The following is a 19912-nucleotide window of genomic DNA, read 5'->3' on the forward strand; positions in this document are numbered from 1 at the left end:
GAAAAGCTGTGAATTTCCTGGTAATTGCTCGCATTTCCTGGAGCCGAGCTGTGAGTGCCCCGTTGTGGCGCTGGATTTAGCTGAGCTAGGGAAGCACGACGAGAGAGCAAAATCCAGGAGAATTCAGACGGGAGGCTGTTTCCCAAAGCTCCTCCTTCCCCAGCTGCCATCACTGACTTTGCCTAACGCTCGCTTTTTTACAGGAGAGGTGGTGCCGGCACCGTTGCAGAACCAAAAAAACGGGATTGTAGTCTGTTAGTGGTGTGTTAAGTGGCTGAAATGATGTTGCCTCTTTTCTTCCTCCTGCTCCTCCTCCTCTTTGTGCCTCTGCCTTGCCCATTCTCCGCCACGCATGCTTCTGTGTTCAGATCCTGCCTCTCCTAAGAAATGCAGAGCTCGCTTTGGCCTCAACCAACAAACGGACTGGTGCGGCCCGTGCAGGTGTGTATCGGCAACTGGCGGCTCCTCGGCACCTCGCGGGGTTTTCCTGGGCGAGCGGGTTCAGCTGCGCACGGCGCTGTGGCGGCGCGCCGGGTTTGCTCGGGCTCCCTCGGTAGCTGCTGTCCCAGCTTCACGCTGTGTCTGTCCGCCGCCGTGGGCAGTGCTCCTGTGGCGCTCTGCGTGGTCGTTGGCTGATGAACCTCCCTGGTCTTAAAAGCTTATTTCCAGGTGACCCTGGTGTGGGGCTTTCCTCCCGTGGTTAAGATTTCCTATCACATAAACACCCCTCCGGGGCCAGTAGCGAGTAGTGAAGGTTTTTCCTGCTTATCCTGGGACTAACCACATACTCCAAGGTGTTCCCTCGTTGGCCCTGAAGTTTTGCAGCACCCACCATGGGGTGGGAAAGCCTTAAGCCATGAGTCAGTTTGCAAGCACTTCATGCCTCGTGGCTTCTAGGGCATGATCATGGAAAGGCAACGGTGAAGCGCAGTGCCTGAACCGCGGCAGTACCTGGCTCAGGGTGTCTGCAAGTGCATCCTGGTAGGAAAAGCTCAGGGGGGCTCCTGGACCCAGACAGAGGTCTGTGGCTCACAGCACAGCACGTGCATTTCCAGGTTTCCATACCTGTGTGCTGAAGACGAGCAAAAGCTGAAAGTACAGCGAGAAGTATTGCTTCACATGCTTACTGCGGAATAAAGCGAGGGAAATCATTTAGTCCATCCAACTCTGAATCCTGGAGGTGTAGCCCTGCAGAGTCCCGGTAGTGCTTGGTCACAGGCTGACCCAGGCTGTCCAAGGTCCCAGACCATCAGCTGGTGGGGTCGGGCAGACCCCTGCGCCACGGGTGTGAGCAAGGAGGCTGGGCACGCACCTTGCCACCTCTTCTTGCACCTGGGCAGCAGCAAGCGCTGCGTCTTCCCCTGGGAATTCCTTACTTCTTCAGAGAAGCTTCAGAACGTCCCGTGCTTGCATTTGTGGTGGTTGGTATCATCAAGCACCATTTAACTGATAAGAAAACTGGACAGAACTCCCTTAATACCTCCTTGATATGTCACCCTGAATGTCCAGAGGGATGGCTGTGACACCCAGGACGTGGCAGAGAGCCCCAAGCCAAGGGACAGCAGGTCGGGGGCAGCTCCTGCAGCTCCGCTCCGACTTCGTTTGAACTCTCTTAACTCAGCTTCAGCGCTAACCCTCTGCATTGCTTCCGATTAACACAGGCTGCTGAAGTGTTCATAGACCTTAGCATGCTTTTTTTTAAAAAACTTTTGCTTCTCAAACACTATTTAGTCACGTCTTCTCTGCAATTCTTTGTACTAACGTGCCGCTGCCAGCTCAAAGGCTTCTGTCCTGCGTGCTGTGGTCACCGATACCTGCAGAGAGCAATGCCCGCCAAAGGATTCACACTCCACAGGAGGAGAGTTTAACTGGTTAAAATGGGGTGGTCGTGCTCTGGAGGTTTCACCCTCATCCCCCCTTACACCAGGGCAAAATGCTCCAGGGTGCTGTAGTTCCTAAAGGACAGGGATAAATCCTTTTAGCTGTATGGTAGCCATGCCAGCCCTAGCCCACTAAATGCTTCATTATCAACAATCTGTAGTATCAGATCTGCTTTTTCTCCATTATTTTACATCTAATCGAATCAGTGGATGGAGTGGATAGATATGTATCATCTTACGAGTAGGTTGCTGAAACTCTCCATCCTGCAGCTACTCCTGAAATGTCTGTGGGAAATACAGCTTGTCCTGAGGTTTCTCTGCTCTGGGAAATTACAGCCCGTGCAAAATAACCTCAGTGTTAAATATTCCATTCAGCAGGGCTGTCGTGTTTCATATCACATTAATTGGGTCACCACAGCTAACTATGACACTGACAGCAGTAATACCACTTCTCTTGTTCACATCCAGTGCAAAGTCATGTTTAATACTGGGCTAGTTAATGCATATTCCAACACTGTCTAGTTTTTCATTAGTAAGATCAAAGAAAGGTGTGTGCCCACATTAGCAAGTTCTCCATTTGATCTGTTTTCCTCAGATGAGACAGTCGAGGCAGGGAGCTGAGCAGGAGGCAGACATTCTTTTTAGCTCTTTTAGCTATAAAGTCATTAACAGCATCTCCAGCAGAGGAATTGTTCCCTCACTACTGTTAAGGTGACATCTCGAGAGCTCTATTGTTTAAAACTGTACTGAACTGCTCCAGAGGATTCAGAGCAGGCGACATGAGGGATCTGTCAGGAAAAGAGAAGGAAAACCAACTCCATACAGAGCCTGTAAAGACAGCATGAGACAGTGCGAGGTGCTACCTGAATAGCCAGGAACGGGTCAGCTCCGTGTGTGAGATGGCAACTGGAGCTCAGGTAAACACAGGCTACATATTCCTGCGTTTGGTACCAAACAGCAGAATTGTCCCGGGATGCAGTGAAATCATGCCCACGTCTGGTTACAGCGAGGACAGCGTGTGGCTTGTATTTCTGAGCCCCCAGACCAACAGGGGACAGCACATCCAACACAGGAGCAGGAGTTTCTTACTGGGAATGTGGGGCTAGCGGGAGAGATTGTCACCAGCTGGGTACTTCTCCATGAAACCCTTTTTGTGAGCAGATCTGCCGCCGGCTGCTCTTTGCAGCAGAAGTCTGGGGGCAGGTTCATTCACACACCTCTGCCTAATCGCTTGCTCCCTGTGTGTGCGCGTTGCACTTTGTGCTTGTGTCTCACCTTCCGAGGAGACAGATCGCAGTGAACACTTCCTGCCCAGGAAAGCCACGGGCTGAAGTGTGAAGGGTGGCACCGTCCTGGCTGCTTTTCCTTAGCCTAGTTAGCAGCTTAAAAGGTGATCGATGCTCCAGAGACAAATGAGTCTTGTGAACGGCTCAGAGCTGCTCCAGCATCCCTGGCAGGACCTCAGCCAGCCTCAGACCGTGCCCTCCGCCAGCCGGTCGCTGGCCTTTTTCTTCCTTCCTCACGAGCCCGCTGAGTGCTTTCAGCTCAGCCGTGTCACTGAGTCATCGTCAGAGGCAGGAATGAATGTGAAGTATTTGGAGATTCAGAGGTGTTATGAATAGGCTGAGATCAGAGGCTTTTGCTGCAGAAAGAAAAAGAGCTAAGTAGATGATATGTTGCGTGCAAGTCTAGGAAAGCGGTAGGAAGTGTGCTACAGGCAAAAACACCCTTAAGACCTTAAAAGTTTGGGTTGACTTGCGTTGCCTTAGGAGGAAAGCCAAAAAAACGATGGGGAGCGCGGTGTCCTGGCAGCGCGTGACCTGGCGCTCCTCCGTGGCTACGTCCCGCAGGGCAAACAAGAAGGGCACGGTTGTGCCGCATCTCAGCGGGGATCCCTGGCACGGCCAGAGCCGTCCGTGCCCACAGCACGGGTGAGCCGGGCCTTGCCCCACCGGGCCGGGCCTTGGCCCTCACCGGGCCTCGCCCCGGCCGCGCCCGGCCCCGCCGCCATTTTATCGCCCCCTGGCGGGCGCGGCGCGGAGCCGCCGCCCTGCGCATGAGGGAGCCGGGGGCGGCCACGGCCACCCGGCCACCGCCACGGCTACAAGCCCACGGCCACCCCAGCACGGCCACAAGCCCACGGCCACTCGGTCGTGGCCACCCAGGGCCCCCCCCCCGCAGGGCCGGCTGCGAGCCCCCCGCCCGCACCGCGTCCCACCCGCCCTTTGGTGCGTGACCGCACGCTCGCCTTATTTACGGCTAACTCTCTTCCACTGTTCTTAGGAGGAAAAAGAAGTGCATTCGGTACTTACAAGGAGAAGGACGCTGTGCCAGCCCAGTTTCTTCCGATGGAAGTGCTATAGACTCCCCTCCCTCTCCCCTGGATGCACTCCAACGCGTACCCTCTGCTTTCCCTTCAGACCAGCCCGCAGCCCCCGCTGCCTCCGCGCACCGAGAGCCTCCCGACCCCTTCCCCGTCTTGGCCCACGCCGGCCCGGCCGCCAGCTCCTCCAGACCGAGCGCCCACCGCTCGCCCCACGCGCCCGCGGAGCCCCCGGCGCCCAGCGTGGCCCCCACGGGGACGTAGCCCCGCGCCCACCCGCCCGCCTTGGCCGAGACACCGGGCACTTTGCTCACTGAACAGCACCGGAGGCCCGTCCAAATTCCCCAAGTTCACTGTCAAACTTGCAAAGTTAGGCGACGGAATGATTTAAGGATGCTGGAAAACTCTTTTTTTGTTGTTTTCTTTTTTTTTTTTTTGGGGGGGGGGTGGTGGTTAAAGATAGAAAAGTGACTTTAAAAAAAAAAAAAGGTTTAAAAAAAAAAAAGTATTTGCCAAAATTTCTAAGTGCTGATGAGTAAACAAGCCTTTTGTCCCTGCCCTGTGCTGCTTTTTTGTTTGTTTGGGGTTTTTCTTTTTTTTTTTAACTGCATTATCTCCAAGTATGGCGGAAAGCAAAGAGGAACCCCCAGCTTGCTGCAGTAGGTGGTAGGTGCTATAAATCTAACACTGGCTTCCATTTCCTGCCTTCTGAGCTGCTTTAAACTGTAGTCAGTCACAGATCTCCCGTAGCCGTTGTACCACGGGGCTGGAAAAGCTGGAATAGGAGCATTTTGTAAAAGCCCTCATGCCCGAAGACTAAATGTAGCGATGCTAGCTCCCTGATCTGACTGACAGAGAAATGAAATATTTAAACAAGTGAGGTGTATTTTTTAAGCTTCGTGTCTGAGGACAGGAAGGTACTGTTTACAGGTAACAGGTCTCTGTGCAGACGTCGATCCCACTAGCAGAGGAAAGCGGGGCGCTGGCCGGGCGCAGCAGGAGCTCGGCCAACTTGAAGTCAGACTGCCGACTGCTGCCCGCGTCGGTGCAGGGCCGCCCTTGCCGTCGTGGCTCGGTCACTGCCGATCTGGACAGGCAGAATTCTCATCCAGCGGCCTGGGTGCAGCCTCAAAAAGCCTAACTCTGCAACCAGCCGTGCACCGGCACACGGGAGGAGCACAGCACGTGTGCACGGAGCCTGTGTAAAGCCGTAACGCCCGACAGCCGTACTCGAGCGCTACGCTCCGGCCCAGAGCCTCTTCCTTGGCAAGCAGGGGTGGAGGACAGGCCGCGGTGTGTGCTCTGCCCCCCCTTGGCTCTCCCCTTCCCTGGGGCAGGCCGGGAGCAGAGCAGCACGCTGCCCTGCTCTCTGCTTACAGTCCGTACTTACCCTCTGCAAGATCAAAACCATTTCTTGATGATTTGGTGTAGAACTTTAAAAAAAAAAAAAAAACTTATTCACTTATTCTAGCTTTTTCTCAGAGATCTTCCCTCTACCTCCACAACGATGCCAAATGTTAATGTATTCTCTCCAGCCTGAAAACATTTACCAGTTTCTGGTATTTTATTTATATGTTGAGCTTGACAAACAAAAACACTGTGGACAGATTCTGATCTCCAAAACCTGATGTAAATCCCAAATTAATCGAAGTTACTGATTTACTTCATGTTTGCATACTTGTCACAGAGACCAGAATCTGCCTGGAATAAATATATTCTAGACTGCTGAAGAGAAAAGTAACAACAGACAGAGGGAGAGGGGGATCTATTTTTTTCTACTTTACAGAATAGGTTTTAGAGTACTGAATGCAAATTATGTAGTAATGTTATTGTAGAACTGCAAGAAATTTAAGATGACCTTTATAATGTAAAAATATTTTTATATTGTTTTCTTAACACAAAAAACAAAAACCCTAATTTTTTTACATTGGACTAAACAACTTTTTAAGCAAGTTAATGCATCAAAGATTGAAAACTTTAAAAAAAAAAGATTAGTCTGTAGAGCGTCTTTGGGTTTATTCCCTTTATTTAGGTACTTTTGCTTGTAGTAGTGTAGACTTTTTAATTCCAGTTTTAGTTTAGATCTAAACCTATTGCTTAATTCCTCTCCTGTGTAAATGTAACTTCAGAAGCACTGAATGAAAGCTACGTGCACAAACCTGAAAGTCATTTTAACCCTTAGAGAAGTGACATTACCTGAAGCGCCTGCCAGCTGAACTTGGCCGTGTACTTACGGCACTCAGAGGGTTAATTACATAGCACTAGATCAACACACGATCTGCTCAGTTTTAAATTATTTTAGCAAGCTTAGACAACAGCATGGTCCAGTGCTCAACAGAGGAACTCAGCAGACTATTCCCAGAACTGACATAGATTCTCCTTATATATATAAAAAAAAATCTTTAAAAAAAAAAAAAGCTGTGTCTCAGCTGACCATTTTTCATTGAGACTCTTCGATGTAAGGTGCTGTAGAAGTGTCAACTACTGTAAAAGCCACAGCTGACAAATCAGCCACACTGAGCCCATCAGTGGCCTAGCGTAACTCAAAACTGGGCGTAAAGCTGGCATACCGTAATACCTGATCGCTATTTTGTGGTCGGATAAAACGTAATTTAGCAGCAAAGCAAAGACGGGTATGAAAAAAAAAAAGCAGATGTGTTTAAATAACACCAGAGGAAATTTAGGGGAAAGTCCTGAACAGTATTAAACTGCGCATCTTGACCAAGGACCGAGTAGCACTGGCATGCCCAGAAGAGCCGTCATTCATTTCAGAACTCGTTAGGACTTTCACCCGCTGATTTCAAGGCTACTCAGGGCCCCTCCACGGCGTTCGGGCTGCCTGCCTTGGTTCAGGGCACGCTGACCAGGGAAAGGCCCCTCTGTATTGCAGCCTCCGCTCATCATGTTTATTCCATCCGATTCCTGCAAAGTCTCCTTGGTGCAAGCTGCTGCTCCCCTCCTGCAGGAGCCTTTCCCTGTGCGCGCACAGCGCAGGCGCAGCGCGTTTCCTCAGCCACGCAGACGGAGCGCTTACACTTACACTTCTTACACCCCTTTTCTGACCGTTGCCCCAAAACGGGGCTCGCTGACGTCGCGTCGTGCTGGCCCTGCGCTCTGCTCTGTGCGTACAGCTTTGTCGCCAGACCTTACCCCTGTGGCTTCAGCTACTGCAGTATAAACACGATTTCCACCTGGTACACTGTAACATCTTCAGTTTATACTGGTCTGAGAAAATTTAATCCCCCCCCTCCCCAAGACATGCAAGAAATAGACCTGTAAACTGTCCATTTCTGAGACAAAACAGCAAGCATGAGCAACTTGTGTTACGTGCCCTACGGTTAACAATCAATGCCAAAACAGAGCTACTTTAATTAATACCAAAAAAGTGTCTTTAGAACTGCTATATGAAGTGTTATTATTTTGTGTTAATGCTCTTTTGTAATAGAAGGAAAACTTTGCCCTTAAGTTTTTATCGCAACAAGATTTTTTTTTAGTTCTTTTACAGCAATTTCAACTTTTCTTGAAATACGCATTTGAATTCCTGAAACCAGTTTGAATGTAGAAGTCATGGAAATACCACTTCATTAAGCCAAGTAAAACCACTGTATGTATGTAGCAGGGATAAATGTTTTGCAGCTGTACTTTCATTTGTCCAATGATTCTCCATCATTTGTTGTAATTTTTTTACTTCACTGAGTTTGTATTTTTTGGCTTTTATGTTCAAAATATGTTTATAGCTTTATAAATAAAGTAATTGCCAGACTGGCTATTCAAAATAGGCCACTGGAAGTTATAAACCTACGAAGGCGTCAAATAATTATTTCTTGGAACTGAAGAAGATTCTTGCTTTTTTTTTTCAGCATTTGTACGTTTAAATACTTTTTAGAATAATTGCCAATAGTCTTCAACAGAGGTATAAGACTGAAATTGTAAACCAAGACTAAGGAAATGTACGTTTTACATAAAACGATCACTACAGCTGACTTCCTCCCCACAGGCCATTTAATCACTTTTGCCAAGAGCAGCTCTCTGATTAGGCCATGACTTGGAAAAAAGATTAATAAATTCAGGCAGCACCATACAAGTTAAACAGCAAAATAAAGCTTGGCAATGGGAAAGTTGGTCAGTGTCTCCCTTTCAAAAATTCCAAAATACGCAGCCAGCGTCTCTTACAACAGCAGGCATCAGGTCCAGCTGGAGAGGGAAAACCCACGTAGCAGCGGCACTGTACCCCAAACTACCTCGCAGCACCTTCGTACAGAGGCCGGTTCTCTATAGCCCAGCACTAATTGCTCGAATGGATGAGACAACTGAGAGGTTGGACATTCAGAGATTAAAACAGGCGTTTTCTCACTGACATAGACATCTGGCAGCTACAGAATTTGAATGAAGTCTGAGACAGTACTACAGGGCAATTCCAGAGAAAATAAGTTGTATGGAATCCTAACGACCTGGCCTACTAAGAATATTAAAATTTGTCACAGCTATACAAACCTCCGAGCACAATAGCCCTTTGTTGTGCATGCTACTCTACTGCCACAGTTGCATGAGTTGTGTGTGCACTGCTCTTATCAGCAGCCCTCTGGCACGATTCCGGAGCTTCAGCAAAGGCCACAGTGGTCAAATGCTTTCATGGTGAAGCTAAGGGGTTATTGCTTAGGCAAGCTGTCTTAATAATTAGCAAGTCTTGCCACAGGTGTGTTTTGTGCAAACAAAGTACAAGCAGGGTTAACAAGGAAGACAAACTATGCCTCTGTCTCTTCCTCATCCTGCAGCACAGTGAGGCACCGCGTAGGGCAGCGGCTGCCAACAGACATCGATCCTAGCCCGATGACCGGCACCCAGAGGAATCACACGTAGGTTTCTACCTGAGAGCACAATTACAGTACCAGGCTTCTGTATCAGAAGCACAGCACTCCAGGGTGATCCTGGGACACTAGCTTCATGCACAGAGCTGGATTTGTTTCCTGAAAGAACCCAGGTTAAGCTGAGTATTCAACTACAAGAATTGTTATCAGAAGCTTTTCTCTAGTAGTACTTTGAGTCGTATTGTTTGCAATACAGGATGCTGGGAAAGCTGCTTCATCCATCCAGATCTGCAGCGCTGGAGGATTTTATGCCCACTGACAACACCATCGCCAGCACAGACGCAGGCCCAGCAGCCTTATGAATAAGCGTGTGACCAGCAACTGCATCCACAGCACGGATTTGAGTGCTGCTTTAGACCAAGTTATGAATGCTTTCATTAATGGCCACATCAAAGCAAGATTACCTAAAAAGCTGGTAAGCCATCAAAAAAAAAATCCATCTGGATTTAGCTCCAGACATAATTTGAGTCACCCACTGCAACTGACTAGTGACTTGCATTATAGTCATTTAAAACAGATATAAAGATTTTATTTCAATTAGCTGCTCCCTCAGTACTATTATTTGTATACTCAGTAGTAAGTGACACTAGGATTGTCTGGTTTCAAATAACTAGAACCATTTGCAAACAAAAGTTTAAAAGCCCTTTATTAATTCAGAAGTGAAACACATTTAAAGTGAGTTAAGTATGTTTATTAAGGTTCATTCTACTCTAAGGTTTATACAGAGAATGGAATGCAATACAAGCTAAGAGCACACCTCAAAGATCTACCACACAACCATCCCCTACTCCCTATAAGGGAACTGTAAAAAAAAAATAATAAAAATCAGGAAACCAGTTACTGTTTAACTAGTTGCAAGTGGCTTTGTCCAAAGAAGTCAAGCTTGATACTGCATTAGCTTTGTATGCAATAATTAAGTCTCTACAAGCTGAAGTATCACATACAGAGGCAAAAGGATTTCCTGTGGACACATGAAACCATGTTTTAAAGAGCTACATCACAAGGACTGTTTAAAATTGCCTAAGAACAGCCACTAATGGCATGCACAGGTCAATAATATTAACTTTGGTAATGTCAGTCATTTTTGGTCAAACCTGGATTCCACTTTTAGCGAGAAGTATAAAAACACACCTGTCCTGTGCATAAAGCAACACACTCTCCAATTGCTAACAGCTAGAGGCAGATCTTCAAGACATGGTTGAAGTATTCCAATGTAACTCTCAGGAGCTTGCTTAGCCCTAGATTACACCTTACACTAGTCTATCAGGCAAGACTAACAGGACAAGAAAGTGGACAGATTTTTTTTCTTTTTTTTTTTTAAATGCAGAAGAACAACCTTTAAAGTTATATAGCTTTAAGTAATACTAATATTCCCAAAATGCTTTCAGAAGAAATCAGCAACTTTTTTTTTCAAACTTCACGTAGCTCCCCAAGACACATTTTAGGTGTTTTTTTTTTTCCCTCTCTGAAGCTATCAATACCCTGTAAGTAAGTGTTTTGTTCTTGAGGAAGAAATCATGGGTGGTTTTATTTACAATGGTGAAGTCAATGCTTAAGATTGTAACTGGACTTGGAACAGTTAAAAAGCATAATGAAAATGACAACCTTAAGTGCTACTTCCCATACAGAATCCACACTTAGATCAGTTTTATTCATTGCAGAGTAAAGTAAAAAGACATCCAATTACACTAGTAAAAACTCAGAAGATTTAAATTTATACTCAAAAAAACACTACACATGCAAAGGGAACAATATCCTGCTAACACAACTTCATTTGCTGCTGCATTTGTCTAATATTAACAATTATGAACAGAGCAGTGCAACTAGTATTTGGAACAATCCTTACAGTGTTCGAGTGTCAGGCACAATACTTCACTTCTCTTCACACCACTGGTTCTCTTTACGTACCTGAAAGAAGAATTTAACCGTTAATGCACTGAAGTTTTACAAGTTAGCTGCAAATTCCCATAAGCATTCAGGATTGCTTACTGCAGAAAGGCACGAGCTTGGAAGCAGCTTCCCTTATTCATGCACAGTTTGTAACCAAGACTTCTGAATTGACCTGTTTATCCATATAAATCAAGAAACCTCTCGTGCCTAGATTTGATCAGAACTGAATTGTTTCACCAAGTAACACAAATGGACTGGCTTAAACCTTAACTGCTCGCTTCATGACACAGTACCGCAGACACACTAAAGCATACAATTCACTGCCCTTGTATTTAAGCAAGGTATCTTGGTCTGATCTTTCCCAGCTTAACCATTTGGCACTTCATTTGTTGTTGAAGCTCTAAGGCGATGAATTAATGACTTAGAGTTGGGAATCTAAGCACCTTACCTTTCAAGCCGCATGCAAAAACACACCAGCAGCAGCACTGTTACTACAGCTCCACAACCGCAATCTAAGACTGCCATAAGCAATCCTACTTTCTTTCTCACAAGACACACATCTGAGCTAAGAAGTCAACACGCTTTCTGGCCTTCTTCGAGCAATGGGCTGCCAGCACTGTAGACACTGGAAGGTCTTTCACCAGTAGCAATCCAATTAAGAGTAGTTAATGCATTAGTTTACATTTATTGTTAATAACCAGTCGGTTGCATCACGCATGATATTATGAAACACTGCACATTTGATTCAGTAGGAAAAAAGCTAAATTATAATTAAACCCAGATCAAGTACCTGTGCTTCTTCCTCTTCAGTGAAGTCATTCTTAATATTGAATGTCTTGCGAATTTCTTCTGGAGTTTTCCCCTTGATCATGTTTGCAACTGTCTTGCATGTGACATCAAGCAAGCCTTTGATGTCCAAGTAATTTGCAGCCTGTAGAAGAGTTTCCAAATTTAAAGCCTCAGTATCATTTGTCTGCCTCTGTAGATGTACTACCAAAATTTTGCTTACAGCACTGTAAAATGCTGTAACCACAAACACACCATCTCCACTTTGACAAGCTTCTAGCTAGAACCTTGAAATAACAGTACCTAAAACTTACTTGCCAGTTAACTTGCTGTTAACTACCTAAGACAAGTACGACTGTGTCACAATACCACAAAAAGCACAAATTTTTAAAAAATAAAGCTAGATGAGTATAAATGGAGTACTGGAGATCTACAAACAAAGTAATAAGTCTTTAGCCAAGACTCAAAAGCTGCAAAAGTGAAAAAAGACAGCTGGAGGGTCACAAATGCACAAGAGGACAGGAACTGGTAGGTGAGCAAGTATAAACTGGTGCCTAGCATGAGGTTAACGTTTTAACATTCACCGATTTCACCCAGTAGTAGTTGCCAGAACTACCTGCACTACCCTCGTTTCCCCCCATGAAGAAGTTATTCAAGCAGCATAAAGCCTGTATTTGTAAACCACACGAACAGAGGGCACTGCACAGGCACAGTCTTGATGCTTCAGGAACGTACTTACCAGGATAAGTTCAAAAAGTGTTCCTTGGTCTACTTTCAGAAATTCTTGATCCCACACAGGGATGTCATCTGTTCTTTTCTCTTTGTTCTCATCATCCTCAGGAGGAGGTGGATCATCTTTGTGATGGGTGCACCACTGAATCACCTAATTATAGTTTTGATATTAATTTTTTTATCCGAGTGATTCTTCTATTAGACCCCAACTCTAACTTAGCTTCATTTTAGAAGAACTGTACCTTCTCCTCTACCTTATATTTTCTAATATTAATCTAATGGAGCATGTTCATATGATTCATCTTAGAAGAATCAATTCCCAATCCCAGAGTTCAACAGCCTTCAAGAAGGCCACTTGAGACAGTAGCTAGTAAATTAAATACTCTGGATCCTAAAAGGCAGCTCCTGGTATTAACTGTAAGCCCTGAGCTAACACACAGAACTGTGCAGAGAAAACCGAAGCCTCATTTCGAGGCTTTTGCACTATTTGAAGAACAGGAAAAAAACGTAATTCATACTGAACAGAACACTATAAACGGGAAGAGCATGGAGAGGTACTAGCTACCAACAGGACATGTTCACCACAGTATGGACTTTACCCAGAAAACAAAACCTTGCATGTTTCCAAAGTGTTATTTTAAATAAAATCGAGCACTATCTCATCACCCAGACAATTAAAAGGAATAGGCGTCTACTGCAAAATCCTTTTCCATTCTGCCAACCCAAAATAATTCCAAAGTTTTAAGTTAATTACGCATACTTCCACTGGGAAATAATTCCTAACCCTGTACTAACCCCACAGCCCAGCATTTGCTTTGGCTCAGAGTAAAAAGCATCTCAAGATACAGCAACGCGCTTTTTCATTTTTCTCATTTGACCCAATAATAATCACGGTCTATTATTAAATGTAACACCAAGTGTGCACGGTGTCTATGAAGCACTTCAAGTGCCACGCAGCACGGCACCCGTACAACATGCTTACTGTCACCAACTCCCACCACTGCCCGTCCCTTCATCCTTTCTCCTTATATTTGGATCTCATGAACAGAAGCTCAGTGCACAGAACCCAGTTAGAATCAGAGCTTTAAAGCCACAAAATGCTAGGATGCACAGATGTCAGGCACCACCTCATCACCGCAGGAAGGAAGCCTTCCAGAAGGTCACTCCTGTAGGTCTGCCATTAGCTGCCAGCCTCAGCCCCATTCTCAGACAGCCTAGCTGCCTGGGCTCACGTACCTCATACTGCTTAAGCTTGTGCTAACACATAATAAATGTTTTTTTTTTTTTATGGTACATATCTAACTCCATCACTAATTCCATATTCCATTACTGGTATATAACTGTGACTTTCAGCATCTTACCTTTTTTAAAATAGCTGCATTAACATTTGGAAGAGGGACTGGGTCATCGTCACCTTCATCATCCATTCCCAAATCTAAAAAAGGAAAGATGACTAAGCAATCGGCAAACAAAAGAATTGATCTTCTCCAAACTGGGCTGCTCCAACAATTCTCCACTGTTTATCAACACTGAGGCTGACTGGCCTGGTAGCAAAGGATCTCTAACTGGTTAAGCCAGAAACTTGGATATTTTCGATGGGGCTCTGCAGAGCTTTGGCTGCATTAAACATACCAGGTTATACCAACCTTTATACTTAACCTTTAGGTTAAGTAACTAATAAGACTGCCTCAGATGAGATGCCGATATTCTTTGAGCATGAACAGTCAGTTAAGCCGTCAGTTACTTGTTTAGAGCAGAACTTGGCAGTTTTGTGTTCTGGGAATGGAATATGTTAAAGAACCCGAAGAACAGTATTTAAGTATTTTTACCACTTTCAAGATCTGAAGGCACAAGTTCAATCAAATTGTTCCAACTGAAATCCCCGATTCAATTTACTATTAAGAAAGAACTTAAACCTCCTGTGGTAAGCACAGACGATGTTTTGTCTCGCACAGCAGCAGTAAATACCGCAGCCATTGAGATGCCAGTTAGCTGGCCTCTGAAGCACCTGCATTGATTCTGAGCATGCAGATTTCTTTGGCTAGTAAGACAGCAACACAGATCCTTCAATTAAAGAAAACAAATATGCACTTACAGCACAAAGTTTCTGATAATCACTGTTTTAGAAGCCTGTCAACATGAGCATGACAGAATCAGATGGTTTGTCACTTCATCCCTTGATGCGATTGAGGAGTCAAAGTCAAAATAAGACAATTAAAATTTGGACTCTTTACACAGAACAAATACCACGTTAGCTCTGAATAGAGAATACACTTTTTTATTATTATTATTATTATCCAACAGCTGGATGACACCCTGGCTCTCACAGATCAGCACTGTTTATCAGCTACGTAGCTGAACAACACAGGCCTTCACTCAAGCACAGGTGAGCCAATTCTGCATCGTCAAGGAGTTTAATTTTTAAGAACGGATGACTGTGACACCATCACTGACCAAATCTGCACACAGTTAAAACAGCGTGTACTTCTGTATTTAGACAGGTCAACTACTGTCGTTAGGGGGATATCAGTTAATACTACTTTTTGGTTAGATTAACTAATTTCATAGGTTCTGAAACCAAAATATTGTCGTTAAAGGGTACCGCATATATTACCAGTTACTGGAAACCTCAAACGCTTCCTTTGAAGTTGGTAGCAGATACTAGTGTCAGAAGTGACCAATTGGGCTGCCCAAAATTGTCGGTACAGGGAAATAACTTGAGCAGTAGCCCAACACCGGCCAACTCTGCTCAACTCATCCCCACCCCTCCAGAACTGGGATTTCACGCTATCAGAAAATTAACACTTCACTGGTGGTCTCGTGACACCTGATGCAACCCCACCTTCCAGCTCCTCCCCCTTCATTCACAGCACCAGGAACACAGAGCATTTTTTAAGAACTGGTGATGCTTAACCATCCGTACTGCGAGGCGCCTTTTATCTGTGCTAGGGGGCTGCTTCTTGGTCAGCCGGGTAGGGGGCCGGCTGGCAACACTTGCCACACGTAACTTTCATCCACACGCACGTGCCACTGAGCGCTGGCAGTGACACAGCGTGCGCGTGAGGAAACGGGAAGGAATGATGCTCTCCGGTGTATTCCCACCGACTGCTGGGTTTCCTGCTCGCGTTGCTTGGATGTTCAAAAGCAGCTTATTAAGCAGAAGGAGCGTTCAATGGTTGGAGCATTTCAACCTTGTTGTTGTTGTTCTTACGTATAAGGTGTCACAGCCAGCCAAAGATTCATACCCAAGGACATCATTTTAACTACATCTACCAAAAGATTGTTTCTAAGTTAATTTGTGAATACACCCAAAAGCTAGAAAAAAAACAGTAAACAATGAGGATTTGCACCAGACAGATTAGACACAGCTTGCTCTGTATCCCAGCCATCTGGCGATTTCCCCTCCCCCACCACGAGTTCTTTTGTTTCAAACTCATATCAGCAAGAGATCAGAACCAAGTATTTACCCCACCTAATTTCACTGCATAAGCTCACAATATATATTTCACTTCAGACCTTTATTCGGTGCATTAGTTTCTGATCTCCCACCGCATTTAAGGAAACGCAGTTATGGAGTACGAATGGTTTGCACGCTAAAATAAAGTTTGTTTTTAATACATAGTAGAAGTTCTGTTTGCTTACTTTCACAAAACTGAAGTAGTCTGTAAGCAAACTGGGGGGCTTAGATTTTTATCAGCCTCACTGGAATTGCTCTTAACAAGTGGACTGAACTTCAAGCTTTTTGAGAAAGCGCATTCACCCAAAACAGTTTAAGCTACAACAGCAACTGCTCCAGCTGTTCTGCCATGAGATAGCAAGCCGTTTCATGGGCTGGGAACCCTTCTTCAGCACCGTACCAGTTTGTCTCCTCTGGTCAGAATTCCTGCGCAGGAAGCATTCCTGCATACACTGCTACCTCAGCACGAGGCTCCACTCTTACCTTCCAGCATAGTCTTTATAGTCACAGACTGCTTTGCAATTTCAACATCAACTTCAAAAATCTCTCCATCTGAACTCTGGAGTTTAATTGAAGGCATCTATAAGAGAGGGAAAGTTATTTTCACACAATATCCAGCAGACATTGCAAGTTTAGCTGACTCAAATACATAAGGTACCTTCATTATTTACATTGCTTCTGAACAGCAGCAGATAACCCCATGTCACTTACAGCACACCCAGGTTATGTGCTGCTTGAATCAACAAGCCTAAATTCATTAATCCTGATGTTTAAGAAGGACTGATAGAAGGAAACCTACCACCAATTTAAAAGAGAAGAGAGGGAACATGTTTTTGATTATTTTTAAGTTGAAACCTCAAGATAAATATAAAATTGATTAGTCAGTAGTGCTTTCTTAAAAAATGAAATGCAACACTAGAGCTATCTCTCTCTTGAAATAAGCTTACAACAACAATTCCAGAACGCTATTTGTCTTCAAATCCAAGCAACCACTGCGCATTTCTACCACTACAAGGAACAAGATCAGCACTTAACACTGCTCTTACACAGTAGGAAGTTACATCAGCACTTTATTAGCATTAAGAAACAGTAAGACAAGCAAGTATTTAACACAGGTAAAACAAACAAACTTTGTTTTAATAAAATTTTTCAAACAAGATAAGACCTAAAATACAAGCAGCAGTAAAGATATCCTAGTAAGTAACAATCAAAATTTACAAGGAAACATCTTTCCAGCTACTTAACCCCAAGCCAGAAGTAAGGTACTGGTGCCTAGCAAGCCACTAGGTCACTGCCTCTGTCCAAAACCACACTTGAGGTCTGCGTGGGTATCACTGTACTTGAACCAACTGACCCAAAAGACATGACAGACCTAACTGCCTGGCTGAAGAGCTTTATAAATCAGTTCTTAGACTAGTGCCATGTGTTATAATGGCTCTACCATTCAAAATATTTGCTAGGAGCAGACCACTGCAAGTTTCAGTTTTTCCTCCAGTTACCTGTTTGAAAAATCTCTGCAGCACATACTCCTAAACACAGCCTGCAAGGCACTGCAGAGGAAAATCCCAGTGCCAAAGAACTTCAAATTCCTTTCCAGATGTACTTCCCCCCTCAAGCTTACCACCCCTGCATGCTACCTCCTTGCAGTGGTACCCGAACTACCAAAGGCGAGCCAGCTGCCCCACTTGGAGCAAACTTCCACCAGCCCTTTCTGAACGCCTCCCACAGCTCATCGCCATGGCTCAGCCTGACAGCACTGCAGCAAACCAAGTCCAATGGAGGCCAGCCAAAGCACGTTATTAAGCAGCTTGCACCAGCCCGGAGTTCTCCTTGCTTTAATTTCCATTTGGCAGAGCAAGGAGGTAGTTAATGTTTACACGGCAACGTAACCCTATATGACAGGGCCGCTGCTAATTGGGATTGGCGCTTTGGAGGGATGCAGCCATGATTGTTGCAGAGATACGCATACGTGTGTGTGGATAAATATATGTACGTACACTTGCACAGATACATATGCGTATGGGTATGTAAATATGTACGTGCATGCACAAACATCCACAAAAATAAATCGAGGATTAACGCACGGTTCTGAGTCAGCAGCTTGAAGACGCCTGGGGGGGGCAGGGGGGACCCGAGCAGACCCTCTGGACGTACCCCCGGCTCCTGCAGCCACGGGCCGGGAGCAGCGCGCCCCCGGCAGCCCTCCCGTTACATAACGCCGCACAGCCGCGGGGCGAGCCCGGCCCTGCAGCCCCACGGGGACCGGGACCGCTTCCCCCCCCCCCCCCCAACAAGCCCCTTCCCCTACCACCGGGCACCGAACCGGGCCGAACGCCGCCCGTTGAGCTCCGAGGGGCGGCCAGGCGGGGAACCAGGCCCCGCAGCCCCGCTTCTCGTTCCTTAACATCCCCCCCACCCCCCCAACCCCAGCGCCGGGCCGTGACAGGGCCCAGAGACCCCGGGAACCGCAGCAGCGGCGCCCGGCCCCCCCCATCCCCTCACGGTCCCCCCCGTCCCCTCACGGTCCCCTCACGGCCCCCCCGAGGCCGCACCGCCCGCCCCACCGAGCGGAGCCTCCCCCCGCCCGCCGGTTGCCGCCTCAGGGCCCGCCGCCCGCCCCCCTCACGCCCCCCCCGGCCCCGGGCCCTCACCGCGAGGCGGCGGCGTCCGGCGGGCGCTGACGGGAGCTGGCGGCGGCGGCGGCGCTCGGGGCCCGGCTGCGGCGGCGCTTTTATAGAGGGGGAGGGGCACTGGGGGGAGGGGGAGAGGACCCCGCCTCGCGCTGCCTCGCAACTGCCGGGCTGCCCGCCGCGAGCGCCTGAGAGAAACGCCGCGCTGCCGCTCGCTAAGCGGGGCGGAGGGAGGCTGAGAGAGAGAACGGTGGGGTGCGATGGGGGTGTGCGGGTGGGAGAGGAGCGAGGAGGCGGCGGGGAGGGCGGAGAGGGGGCCCGAGCGTTTTTCAGGCAGCGCGGGCGGCCGCGGCGGGCGCCTCGCGGGGGTGGGGAGGGCCCCGCGGGACGGTGGCTGCGGCGCCCCCCGGCGGGGCCGCGCTGAGGGGCCCGGGGCGGCCCCGCCCCTTCCCCCCCCCAAATCCCGTCAGGAGTCGGGGGGGGCCGGGCCCGGGCCCGGCCCCGCCGCCTGAGGCCGCGGTTGGGCCTCACATAAATGCTGTGTTGTGGTGTTATGGCAGCGTTTGTAGGGCGCTCGGGTGCCCAGCGAGTATTTGTGGTGTTAGGGCAGCGAAATGACAGCCGTGCCCCCAGCGCGCCCGCTAACCTAAACACACAGAGTCCCTCGCACAGAATCTCGCTTTGTTCACGTCAAAGCGGGGACATCAGTGCAATGAAACACCAAGTCTTCGTCCTTCCCTTGTTTTTCCACCTTCACCTGAGTGACACAGCCCCCAGGGCAGTAACGTTACAAGCATTCAGCCACCACGACAGCAAGCACTAGAGCTCAAACCCTACAAGTATCCAGCACAAAAACCCAACCCTACAAGTATTCAGCACAAAAGCACGAGGAGCAGGTTGGGTTTCAGCTCAGAGCACAGCCAGCTCCCCGGAGATGGAAGCCGCACAGGCACAGGCTGCCAGCCCGGCGCTCCCGATGACGAGGCTGTTCCGCACTGGGTCACGTCACTTAAATCGGTTTCTGTATAAATTCCAGAGAACTGGGGGAGATGACTGCCTGCCTGCCTGCCTGCCTGAAGAATCTCGTTTCGCAGGCTTGGGGATGCTGAGCAGCTCATTAGTTACAGCATACTCGAAAATGACCGAGCAACCTGACCTAACTTGGAGGGAACTGAGAGTTAATCCTGTGTGGAGCAGGAGCGTGAGCATCTGAAGGGGGCAGGCGGTGTTTATACAGCAGGCTTCTCTGCAGAGGTTCCTCCAACCTTCTCTACAGAGGTTCCTCGGAGGTACTGGTGTTAGTAACCAGATAGCTGTTGTTTACAATTTATTAGGGCCTAACTATC

General features: G+C 47.3%; 2 protein-coding genes across 8 annotated transcripts in view; one reads left to right on the plus strand and one right to left on the minus strand.

The window, feature by feature from the left end:
* Window positions 1–8008, plus strand: part of TCF7 (transcription factor 7) — a 68891-nt gene extending 60883 nt beyond the window's left edge. For 2 of the 7 annotated variants that reach the window (XM_066977327.1, XM_066977328.1), the window contains 2 exons: window positions 369–441; window positions 4164–8008. In XM_066977327.1, the coding sequence (XP_066833428.1) occupies window positions 369–441; window positions 4164–4467 (377 nt within the window). In that variant the 3' untranslated portion in view covers window positions 4468–8008. Of the gene's footprint in view, window positions 1–368; window positions 444–4163 lie in introns of all 7 variants that reach the window. The other 5 variants (XM_066977330.1, XM_066977332.1, XM_066977333.1 and 2 more) reach the window with 4 other exon arrangements.
* Window positions 8009–9700: 1692 nt separating this feature from the next.
* SKP1 (S-phase kinase associated protein 1) lies at window positions 9701–18736 on the minus strand. The gene is made up of 6 exons (XM_066977334.1): window positions 18588–18736; window positions 16420–16516; window positions 13841–13914; window positions 12487–12630; window positions 11752–11892; window positions 9701–10979 (listed from the first exon to the last, which is right to left on the minus strand). Exons 2-6 carry the CDS (start codon window positions 16514–16516, stop codon window positions 10944–10946), a joined length of 492 nt encoding a protein of 163 aa, XP_066833435.1. The 5' UTR covers window positions 18588–18736; the 3' UTR covers window positions 9701–10943.
* Window positions 18737–19912: the final 1176 nt, after the last annotated feature.

Source organism: Anser cygnoides, chromosome 14 (assembly GCF_040182565.1).
Source record: "Anser cygnoides isolate HZ-2024a breed goose chromosome 14, Taihu_goose_T2T_genome, whole genome shotgun sequence".
Taxonomy (NCBI): domain Eukaryota; kingdom Metazoa; phylum Chordata; class Aves; order Anseriformes; family Anatidae; genus Anser; species Anser cygnoides.